Raw genomic sequence first — 12,372 nt, forward strand, 5'->3', positions numbered from 1 at the left:
GGATCACGGGACCCTGGCAGTGGCGGGCTGCACAGGCTCCCGGGAGGGGAGGTGTGGAGAGTGACCTGTTCTTGCACACAGGCTTCTGGGTGTTGGCAGCGGCAGCCTTCGCATCTCATGCCCGTCTCTGGCATCCGCACTGATAGCCGCGGCTCGCGCCCGTCTCTGGAGCTCATTTAGGCAGCGCTCTTAATCCCTTCTCCTCGTGCACCAGGAAGCAAAGAGGCAAGAAAAAGTCTCTTGCCTCTTCAGCAGCTCCAGACTTTTTCCTGGACTCCTTCCCGGCTAGCTGTGGTGCACTAGCCCCCTTCAGGCTGTGTTCATGCAGCCATCCCCAGTCCTCTCCCTGAAATCCGACCGGAGCCCGAACCTCAGCTCCCAGCCCCCGCCCACCCCGGCAGGTGAGCAGACAAGCCTCTCGGGCTGGTGAGTGCTGGTTGGCGCCGATCCTCTGTGCAGGAATCTCTCCGCTTTGCCCTCCGCACCCCTGTTGCTGCGCTCTCCTCTGTGGTTCCGAAGCTTCCCCCTTCTGCCACCCGCAGTCTCTGCCCGCAAGGGGCTTCCTAGTGTGTGGAAACCTTTCCTCCTTCACAGCTCCCTCCCACTGGTGCAGGTCCCGTCCCTATTCTTTTGTCTTTGTTTTTTCTTTTTTCTTTTGCCCTCAGGTACGTGGGGGAGTTTCTTGCCTTTTGGGAGTTCTGAGGTCTTCTGCCAGTGTTCAGTAGGTGTTCTGTAGGAGTTGTTCCACATGTAGATGTATTTCTGATCTATTTGTGAGGAGGAAGGTGATCTCCACGTCTTACTCTTCCGCCATCCTCATTGTCTTTTCTCATTCAAGTTGAGATTTTCCTGGTTCTTAGTATGACACCTGATTTTTTTTTCCTGAACACAAGTGAAGCACATGTGTTTTCTTCCCCTTTTCTTAGCTTTGATGTTTTTCTTTCTTTTCAAAAATGTTTTTATTTTATATTGGAATATAGTTGATTTACAATGTTGTGTTAATTTCAGCTGTACAGCAAAGTGATTCAGTTATAATTTACATATGCCTACTCTTTTTCAGATTCTTTTGCCATATAGGTTATTACAGAGTATTAAGTAGAGTTCCCTGTGGTATACAGTAGGTCCTTGTTGATTATCTATTTTATGTATAGTAGTGTGTATATGTTAATCCCAAACTCCTAATTTATCCCTCCCCCCCACCTTTCCCCTTTCGTAACCATAAGTGTGTTTTCTATGTCTGTGAGTCTGTTTCTGTTTTGTATACAGATTCATTGGAATTAATTTTTAGATTCCATATATAAGTGATATCATATGTTATTTGTCTTTCTCCGTCTGACTTACTTCACTTAGTATGATAATCTCTAGGTCCATCCATGTTGTTGCAAATGACATTATTTCATTCTTTTTTATGGCTGAGTAATATCCCATTGTATATATGTACCACATCTTCTTTATCGATTCATCTGTTGATGGGCATTTAGGTTGCTTCCATGTCTTGGCTATTGTAAATAGTGCTGCAGTGAACATTGGGGTGCCTGTGTCTTTTTGAATTATGGTTTTCCCAGGGTATATGCCCAGTAGTGGGATTGCTGGGTCATATGGTAGTTCTATTTTTAGTTTTTTAAGGAACCTCCATACTGTTCTCCATAGTAGCTGTACCAATTTACATTCCCACCAACAGTGTAGGAGGGTTCCTTTTCTCCACACCCTCTCCAGCATTTATTGTGTGTAGACTTTTTGATGATGGCCATTCTGACTGGTGTGAGGTGATACCTCATTGTAGTTTTGATTTGCATTTCTCTAATGACACTTGATTTTTTTTTAGTATGTCCAGGACATTTTGGGTATTATATCATGAGGCTCTAGAATTTATTTGATTCTTATGTTTTATCAGGCTTTCTTTGACAGAGCTCTGTTTGGTGAAGGGACATGTCACATCACAGGTGACATTTGTTATTGACAGGTGGGGTGTAAGTCCAGGTTCTCACTTGCCCTCTTTTTTTTTGCCAAGGGGCTCCTTGTTATTGTTCAGTGAGGGTGGGGGTTCCAGCTCCCCACTAGGCTTCTGCTGATACCACCCTGGCTGCGAGGGGGTAGGCACCTTGTCACTGCTTCCTGTGGTATCCACTGTTACCAACAGGTAGGGGAGGAGAAGGCAGCTGTTATTTCCCAGCAAGGAAAGAAAGATACAGCACCCTATTAGGCTTTCTCTGATACCACCCTGGCAGGGGGGCTGGGGCCTGGGGGTGACTTCTTACAGTCTGACAAGGATAGAAGTCTAGGCTTGGATCCACTTGGCCTTGCTGTTAGTCATGGGGCTGGGGCTGCAGTGTTTTCTGTGTTTGGCTTGAGTAGAGCCATCATTGTCTGAAAGTTTTCTATCGTGCTAGACTGCCCCTTTCCTGGTCCTTTGACTAGAGAGAGCAGGCTTTCTTGGGGCAGTTTTTTTTGTTTTTGTTTTTGTTTTTTTGCGTTACGCAGGCCTCTCACTGCTGTGGTCTCTCCCATTGCAGAGCACAGGCTCTGGACGCGCAGGCTCAGCGGCCATGGCTCACAGGCCCAGCCACTCCACGGCATGTAGGATCCTCCCAGACCGGGGCACAAACCCGTGTCCCCTGCATCGGCAAGTGGACTCCCAACCACTGCGCCACCAGGGAAGCCCTTTTTTTTTTCTTGGGGCAGTTTTTGTCTGTACCCGTTGTCCTTTCTGGGTTATGGCTTCTCCAGCACCTAGTCTAGGCTATATGAGGCTAAGGGATAACACAAAGAACTCACTGCCATGTCATTTTTTTAGGTCTCAGGATCCTTAGCCAGTCTGCCTTCTTCTTTCAGAGTTTTCCTATGTTTTCTAGATAATGTCCAGAGTTTTCATTTGTATTTAGCAGGAAGAATAGATAAAATTATATCTACTTCATCTCCAGAAGAGGAAGTCCCCATAATTATGATTTTTAAGACTTCACGTGGTTCCATTTATTTGTGCTGGTTTTATTTGTATATGTTGAATGACCCTAAAGGTTTATGCAAGTTATCACTTCTTTATTGTATAGTTTATATTAAAAGAGACCCCCTTTTTGTTAATCTATTGAGCACCTTGGACCTTAATTTCCACCTCAATAATTATATTTCTAGACCTACTTTCATTTTCTTGCATTTGTCTGGTGTATTATATATTTTTAAAATCTTTATTGAATTATAATACAGAAAAGTGCACACATTATGCATGTTTAGCTTGATGATATTTCAACAGACTGAACAAACCTGCACAACCAGCCACCTAGATCAAGAAATAAAACATTCCTAACACTCAAGAAGCCCTCCTGTGTTCCTTTCCAATCACTAACTTCCTTCCAAGGGGTTTCAATATCCTAACTTTTAACAATATGGATTAGTTTTACATGTTTTTGAAATTTATAGAAATGTAATCATACAGTATTGATTCATTGCTCTTTCAGGTCTGGCTTCTTTGGCCAATTTAATGTTCATGAGATGAGATTTGTGCATGTTGTGTATAGCAGTTGTTGATTCTCGTTGCTGGGTATTAATTCCTTGTATTAATAAAGGACAAGTTGTTTATCCATTCTAATGCTGATGGGCATTTGCATACTTTTCAGTTTTGAATAAAGCCACTGTGACCATCATCGTACCTGTCTTTTGGTAAACATATGTTCACATTTCTCTTGAGTAAATGCTTCGATGGAATAGCTGGGTCATAGGATATAAAGCATATGTTCAGCTTTAACAAATACTACCAAACAGTTTTCCAAAGTGTTTGTAGTATTTTATGCTCCTAAAAAACAATTTATGAATTTCAGTTGCTCTACAACCTAGCCAGCTCTTGGTTATTTTCCATCTTTTTCATTTAAGCCATTTCTGGTGGATGTGGAGGAGTATCTGTAGCTTATATTTTCTTGCTAACTTATGAATTTGAGCATTTTTTCCTATGCTTATTTGCCATTTGGATATCTTCTTTGTGAAGTGTCTGATCCTTGTGTTCTTCTTCTATCTTTCTTATTGATTTCTAGGAATTCTTAATATATTTGAGATATGAGTTGTTTGTCAGATACAGGTATTGCAATTATCTTCTCCCACTGTGGGATTTGCCTTTATGCTCTTAATTTTGTCTTCTCATGAACAGAGGTCCTTACTTTTAATGCAATCCAACTTAATAAGCTTTTACTCTACCAGATATCAAAGCTTAATATGAAGCACATTAATTAAGACAGTGTAGTACTGGTCCAAGAATAGACAAATAGACCAATGGAAATACAGAGTTTGGGAATGGACTCCCACATATATGGTTACAAGGCGACCTGGAAAAAGGGTAATCTTTTAAATAGGTGGTACTAGATCATCTTGATACCAATATGGAAGAAATGAATCTTGACCCTAACACATACCACACACCAAATCCTTCCTGGGAAGACTTTAGATCTAAATGTGAAAGATAAAACAGTAAAACTTTTAGAAGAAAACATTAAACATCTTTATGACTCTGAGGTAGGCAACGATTTCCTAACAAGGCATAACTAATGCTGACCATAATGGAAAGAGTAGCAAATAACATGGCATACTTCTGTCCAGTGCTTCATTTCACATCTTTGTCTTTTTGTTTTAGATGTGTGGCAACTGTATTTTTTTAACCCAATCCCATAGTCTTTATCTTTTACATCAGAATTCAGCTCATTCAATTTAGTTGAATTCTAATATATTTGATTTCATGCCTCCTATTGTTTTATGTTTACTATTTATTTTACGTGGTTGATATTTCCTCACTTTCTCTTTTCCTTTTTTTTTTTTTTTTTTTTTGCTGGTTTGGTTATGTTTCTCTTAATTCCCCTCTAATTTCTTATTATTTTGGAATTATAGTTTGGAGTTTTATCTTTATCAATTTCTGCTAGTAGTTGCCTTCACCTTCCTTACAAATGTGATTGTGTATATTTTCTCTATTTCTAAATCCAAATAATGTTGTAATATTATTTGGATCTAGTAAAAGAGATGCATAATTTTCCTCCTCCTCATTTCACTCAGTAAATTCCCCCAGGGTATTAAAATTTTTTCCACTTACTAATAGTAATAATCTTATTTGTTCCAGATGCCCAATTACATACATTTTTCTTTACTCAGTTATAACTTTCCTCCAATTTTGAGGTTTCTGTTACTATTGAATTTACAATTGGTTAGACTATCCCCTTGAGTATTCTCCTGAGATTCTAATATTGGCATATAATGTTATAAGTGCTTGTATGTCTAAAATTGTCTTTTGCTCTAACGGAAGCATGGTATTCAGCTAGAGTGGGTTTAAAATTCTTGGATTGCAGTCGCTTTCAACAATTTGTAGATGTTCTCTTCTAATATGGCTCCTATTGTTGCAAATAAATCTAGTGCCATTGTGATCCCTTTCCATTGTAAATAACATGTTGTTTCTGCCTGGAAGCATTTTAAGTTTTCTTTTTATTCTTTAAATTCAATACCAAACCAGATTTGGAGTTGATTTGGTTCCTCTGGGAGTAAAGGATTTGGAGGATTTCTGTGGGGGGGGGGGGCATCACGGATTTAGAGTCCAATAGGATTAGATAATCCAGGGCCTATAGATGCTATTCATGTTGGGAAGGGGTTGGGGGGTATCGTGGGGGGGGGGGGGGCATCACGGATTTAGAGTCCAATAGGATTAGATAATCCAGGGCCTATAGATGCTATTCATGTTGGGTCAGTGAGTGATAATCTTGGGAAATCCTTGAAGAAACATAATTAGAGACATATGTTGGTAAGTGATTGAGACCTCTGTAGAAATTCTTGAGGTTTTATAAGAGTTGGTTTTATAAGAGTCTGAAGTCATCTAAAGTATCTGAAGTCATCAGTCACTCCATGAGAGTTATTGATAGGGACACTGAGGTGGTGAAAGATTGATTGCAAGCCTGGGATTTTAAGTCTTTGGGAGACAGTTTTAGGAGCCCTATAGGAGTCATTGATTGGGACCTGTAGACATCGGTAATTGCAGGACTGTGTGAGTTAGTATGTGATGGACTGGAAGGTCTATATTTGAGGGGTTTATGGTAGTCATTGACTCTACATATGGGCTGTGAGTTATGGAGTCCTATAGGAGGTCAGGTTTGGATCCAGGGGGCATTGAGCAGATTAATAGTTGATTTTCTATTGAGGTTGTGTTGCCTGTGTTGGTGATTATTTGAGGAACCTATGGAAACCAGTTGATGGCACCATTTGGGACACAGTTTTTGTCAAGCAGTGTAGGTTACCGATTTAGGAGCCTGTGCAGACATGCTGACTTTCAGGGCCAGATGGAAATTGGGAGAGAGGGGACAAAGAGTTTATGTTTTCACCTTTGGCAGAAGAGGGTGGGGGGGCTCTATAAGTTGCCCAGAATGTACACTGAACTATACAGATGCTTGGTTTATCACATGTGACATGTCATCCTTCAGCCAGAGCACTTTAAAGGCAGCAAGAAACAGAAATAATGTTTATTGTGATTCTTCCACGTATAGAATACCATATGGCACAGTAGTTAAGAAAATGTACTTGGGAGCTAGGCAGACCTGGGTTTGAATCCCTGTCCTTCCCCCTAATCTAAGAGATCTTGGGGCAAATTTCTTAATATTTATGAACAGCTCTATCTGATGGTAAATGGGAATAATAGCAAAAGTAATACCTAGTTCATAGGATGAGTGTGAAAATTAAATGAGGTACCGAATAAAACATTCCTTGCACCTTATAATAACAGCAATATTTAATATCAATGGAGTGTGTTCCTCGTGCCAAATAGGAGTGCTTTTGAAGCATCATGTCATTTAACTCTAACAGCCCTATGAGATGGGTGTTTTCATCAGTTTTAAGGTGAAGAAACTCAGACTAAAGTGGCTTCCCCAGATTCCAGCTAGAATGCAAAAGAGCTGGAAGTCAAACTCTTGTTCGTTTTACACCAAATCTCATGAGTTTTTTTCCATATTGTATGCTAATACTTGGTGTTGATTACTGAACTTTTCTCTTCCACAGTATCCAGTGCTGTAAACTGTACTTTGGTGCCCCCAGGAAGCATTTATGGGGTGAATGCTGAATGACTGACCATGTGGATACTGTCTTTCCAGGTTTCTTGGAGTCTCTGCGGAGCCCCTGGGCCAGACCCCGTAGTGAAGGCTGCAGGATCTTCCTTCCAGCCCCAGAAGCTCTGGTTGAGTCCACGGACCCGCCTGGCCTCAGGGTACCGGGAAGAGCGGAGTTGTCAGCAGGAGAGCCTGAAGGTTGAGGCTCAGCGGGACAATGCCAGCCAACCGGAGCTCTCCCCAGTGGTCCCCAGCCCTGGCTGCAGAGGGACATGGCAGTGTGTGTGAGGTGAGGAGGGACAGGGCTCAAGGGGCAGGAGTTTATTCAGTGAGGAGATGGCCCCGACCTGTCACTAGGGACTCAGGGCAGGGGCAAGTGTGTCACAGGAGGGGCAAATTCCAGACTTGGTGTCCCTGAGACAGGTCACCATCCTCCTGCTGCGTGAGCACCACGTGGCTGGTGTCCCACATCCAGAGCCCTTCCTGTTTCAGTGGAAAATGTGATACAGCCAATGAAGGAAAGGTGGGATGGGAGGGTCAGCCCCACAGCCTAGAGGAGGGGGAGGCAGCTCCCTGCAGGGTGTCTGTGAGCGAGGTCTGGGTGGGGGTGACCACTGGCCCCAGCCAGGGAGATGCTACCCCCTGACGCCCGGCACAGGCCCTTCAGTCCTCACTGGCTCTGTGCACACACTCAGCTGATCCCTACCAGAGCCTGCTTTCCCCTGATCCTTGGGGATTTGCTGATTTCTCCTCTATCCTGATCTAGGGCAGAAAAATCCCCTTTCTTTGGAACTTAGGGAATGGCAGGGTAGTAGGGTGACCACAATCTCTAGGGCCCTTCTGCTTCTTCCTCCTCCTCTCAGAGATGAGTAAAGTGGCCTGAGAAGGTACATGACTTGCCCAGGCCTCTGGGATTGTGAGTGACAGCAGTGGACTGGAACCTGGTCTCCTGACCGTGTCTTCCACCCTCACCACACAATAGCCAAGACCAAGTTTCCCACTAAAAGTTCCCCTTGAGATTCTGTAAACAGAGGAAGATGATGAGGGAGCCAGACCTTGCCCCACAGCTCCCTCTTTCCGACTGTCCTGTGGATGCTGTCACCTCTGGAGACAGGCTTGTTGTCACAGGGGCTCAGGGTCATGTGGTCATTAGGATAATATTAAACTTTAAAAAATTATTTTGATGTTTACTATTTCATAATTTCATTATTTCACAATATAATGTTATAAAATACAGGTAAGCAAATATAAGAGAATAAAACATTACTTATAATTCCAGCATTAGCCGAAGTTAATTATTGTTAACATTTAGCTATGGTTCCTTACAGTTTTTTTTCCTTTGTATGTGCGTGTATGTGAGTATACATGTGGGGCTGTGGGTGTACATACATACCACACACATATACATTATATAGCTCAAGTTTAAAAATGAAACCACAGTATTTGGTTGTCTCCTTTTTTTTTTCGCGGTATGCGGGCCTCTCACTGTTGTGGCCTCTCCCATTGTGGAGCACAGGCTCTGGAAGCGCAGGCTCAGCGGCCATGGCTCACGGGCCCAGCTGCTCCACGGCATGTGGGATCTTCCCGGGCCGGGGCACGAACCTGTGTCCCCTGCATCGGCCGGCGGACTCTCAACCACTGCGCCACCAGGGAAGCCCTGGTTGTCTCCTTTTTAACTTGGCAGTTTAATATAATTTTCTAGGCAGTAAATATTTTTCTTCACACACACATGATGCATAGCTTTATATCCTTTGGATAAACTATATTTAATTTAACCAATCCACTATATGTGAATTTAGGGTGTTCCAGGTTTTCTGTTGTGATGAAAACTGCTATGGTGAAATTCTTACACTTAAATCTTTTTGCCCAAGTCACTGAAATTATATTTTGAGTCAAAGGTATAGGGACATTGAATGATAAACGAATTGCTGCCTAACAGTAGGGCACTTCCACTCTTGGAAAATTGTCCTTGTCCAGGCTCTTCTCCATCATATCAGTCACAGACCCACAGGTTGGGGCCACAACAGTGTGGTCCTCCCCAGTCCTTCTGCACATGACCTCTTGCCCAGCCAATGTGTGGAAATTTCTAGACGAATGATTCTGATCCCTGCAAGGCATGTTTCTCCACTCATGTCTTCCTTCCCAACCATAGACCTCTGCCCATTTGCAAGAAGAGATGGAAATGACCAAGACCCTGGTAAATATTATTTATTCACGTATTTATTTGTTAGGTTCTTAGTTTTTTCATTAGAGGTCAGAGAGCAAGGTAATGGGCAGAGATACCAAGGAACCAATAAAAATGTCCCCAGGGGTGAGGAACAGCCAGTTGGGCTAAGAAATAGTGGCTGAAGCTGGAAAACAGGCAGACGGATCAGTAAGAGAAACAAGAGGGATGAGGAATAGCCACAGGGAACAGCTGGAGGGACCATGTTGCACTTATTGGAAATAGAGGCTAGCCAAGGGGCCCAGGGGACAGGTGGGAAATCAGTGGAACAAACAGAGGAAATGGGAAACAAGAGCCAGATGCCACGGAGCAGCAGAGAGGCCAAGAAGCAGTAGTTGGGGCTGGAGAAGTGTTAATAGTGTGGAGCAAGGAAGAGCCAGAGGATATGAGAACAATTAGAAGGATCTCAAAATGGGAGGAGGAACCAGGAAATAGAGGAACCAGATATCAACCAAAGGGGACAGGGACCATCCAGAGGGACAAGGAAACAGAAGACTCAGCTAAAAGGAAAAAGCAAAAAGGTTGGGTGTACCGGGTAAGAGCCTGCCAGACAAACCACTTCAAGAGGTACCAGGGGTCGGAGGAGAATCTGAGGGGATGGAGAAAGGCAGAGATACTGGGGAACAGAAATGGGAAATGGGAAAGATGAGCCTGGGATAGGCAGCAGCCAGAGGAAGCAGGGACCAGCTGCTGAGGCTGTAGAACAGGTTGGAGGGGCAGGAAAGGGACAGACCCATGGGACAGTTGGAGAGGCAAAAGGGCCTCTGAGGATGAGGAGTAGCCAAGGGCACCAGAGGCAACAAGGGACAGTTGCTGAGCTTGGAGAGGAGCCAGAGGGAACAGAAAAGTGGACATCAAAGATAGATCTGGTTTGGATAGCAGCCTGTCTGACCTGGGAACAACTAGAGGGACTAGAGAACAGCTGGAAGGCATAGTATCCATTCCCGAAGCCAGAGGCCCCATGTAGTGAGCACTGGGGTTAAGGGACAGTTGCAGAAGCCAGAGAGAGTCTGGGGAGCATCCAGAGTTCCCTGAGAGAGGGAAATAGGGGCTTCATGGGATGTGGAACTTCACTGCTACAACAGGGAAAGTCCTAGGCAAACTGGGACAGTTGGTCACCCTGCCCAAGAAACAGCCAAAGGAGCCAGTCAAAAGTCAGATGTAATGCAAGTGATGGAGAAGGTGAAAGTACAGAACCCAGCTGTGGCACAAAACACACAGAAGTAGTATATGTTGATGATCAAGAGCCTAGGCTAGGAGCCAGGTAGACCAGCACTTCACAGAGAGTGGTCCATGGACCAGATGCAGAGCACCAGATGAGAGCATATTAGAAATGCATTCCAGGACTGCCCAAGGAGCAGGGAAGAATTGGGTCTACAAAGAAGTCAGAGGAGTCAAAGGGCAGTCAGTCTGTGTCAACTAGAAGGAATGAGAAAGCCTCATCAGGACCAGGGAGCAGCCAGATGGACTAGGGCGCAACCAGAATGGTGCCACAGACTAAGGATTAGCTAGAGGAATAGCTGTCAAAGGGAACACAGGACAGTCAGAGGCATCAGGGATCAGTCAGAGGGAAGAAGAAACAGGAGGCATGGAACAATGGAACAAGGGACAATCAGAGGAAGCAATAAACAGAGGCATCAGGAAACAGACCAGGGGACAGTCAGAAATAACAAGAAACATTTAGAAGGAACAGTAAACAGAGGGACGAAGGAAGAGTCAGATGGGGACCATGCAGAGGGAACAAGAACCAGGAGAGGGAGCAAGGAGAAGTTAGGGGACAGGAGTGGGTAGGGTAAGCAGGGAAAGCTAGAGGGAGGAGCATGGGAGCAGGAAAGACTAGGGCACCCCCAGCCCCAGGCGAGGGCACAGTGGGCTACACTGCATACTTTCAGGCAGCCTTCTAAGTGCCCTGGGAGCCCTCCTGCTAGGCTGGGATAGAGTTTAGAAGGGCAGGGTCATATCACAGGAGGTGATGGAGAAGTGTGCTGGGGCAGGAGTGAGAGCAGCCCTTGGGGACTGAGCCCCAAGCCGGCTGCAGGGTGGGATAGAGCAGATGGCCAGGGACAGAATGGGCAGTGATTGGCCAATTCTGGCAGCACAGTGTTCCCTTGGGGTGAGAGTGCAGAATGTTTTGGGACTGAGACATTGCTGTGTGGTTCACTGGCCAGCCGTCAAGAGCTGGAGTGGGGATCCTCACCTAGGATGAGGGAGTCCTTGTAAGCGTCCAGGTGGTGGCAGAGATACAGGCCATCCTCCATGGTAGAAATGGGCCATAAAACCAAACCTTTTTGTATGTGGCTGCTGAGGCTAGAATCTGGGTGGTTCTGTATTAGCAACTTTGTATCCAAATCACTAGCTCCAAAATCCCTCTCCATCACATCACATAAGCCTACCCAGCCAGGGTGGAGTCCAAAGTGTCTGTTTTGGTGGGGAAAGGGATCAGAGGGGCATCTGTGCCTGGCATGGTCTTTGTACCCTTTCCCTGTGTGACTCCCAGGGAGGGAGAGACAGATGAGGGTGGTCTTTTGTCCACCAGCTTGGGATGTCAGAGTTGTTAAAATATTTAACAATGTCTGAAAAAGTATATATATATATATATATATATATATATATATATATATATATATATCTGAATCACTTTGCTGTACATCTGAAACTAACACAACATTGTAAACTAACTATGCTTCAAGTTTTATTTTTATTTTATTTTTTATTTTTATTTTTTAATTAATTAATTTATTTGTTTTTGGCTGTGTTGGGTCTTCATTGCTGTGTGCGGGCTTTCTCTAGTTGCAGCAAGCGGGGGCTACTCTTTGTTGTGGTGCACGGGCTCTCGGCACGTGGGCTCAGTAGTTGTGGCTCACAGGCTCTAGAGCACAGGCTCAGTAGTTGTGGTGCATGGGCTTAGTTGCTCTGTGGCCTGTGGGATCTCCCCAGATCAGGGCTCGAACCCATGTCCCCTGCCTTGGCAGGAAGATTCTTAACCACTGTGCCCCCAGGGAAGCCTGCTTCAATTTTTAAAAACGGTAAAAAAAAGTTTTAAAAAATGTTTACCAGTGCCAAATGTTAGAATATTTTAACTTTCCCATACTG

The 12,372-nt window shown here is 44.3% G+C and overlaps 1 protein-coding gene across 1 annotated transcript in view; it reads left to right on the top strand.

Moving 5' to 3' along the window:
* Positions 1 to 12,372, top strand: part of ZNF41 (zinc finger protein 41) — a 58,844-nt gene that overhangs the window by 22,800 nt on the left and 23,672 nt on the right. The window contains exon 2 of the mRNA XM_007104179.4: positions 7,101 to 7,344. Within this exon, the coding sequence (XP_007104241.3) occupies positions 7,273 to 7,344 (72 nt within the window). The 5' untranslated portion in view covers positions 7,101 to 7,272. The remainder of the gene's footprint in view (positions 1 to 7,100; positions 7,345 to 12,372) is intronic.

Source organism: Physeter macrocephalus, chromosome 21, assembly GCF_002837175.3.
Source record: "Physeter macrocephalus isolate SW-GA chromosome 21, ASM283717v5, whole genome shotgun sequence".
NCBI classification, from domain to species: Eukaryota; Metazoa; Chordata; class Mammalia; order Artiodactyla; family Physeteridae; genus Physeter; species Physeter macrocephalus.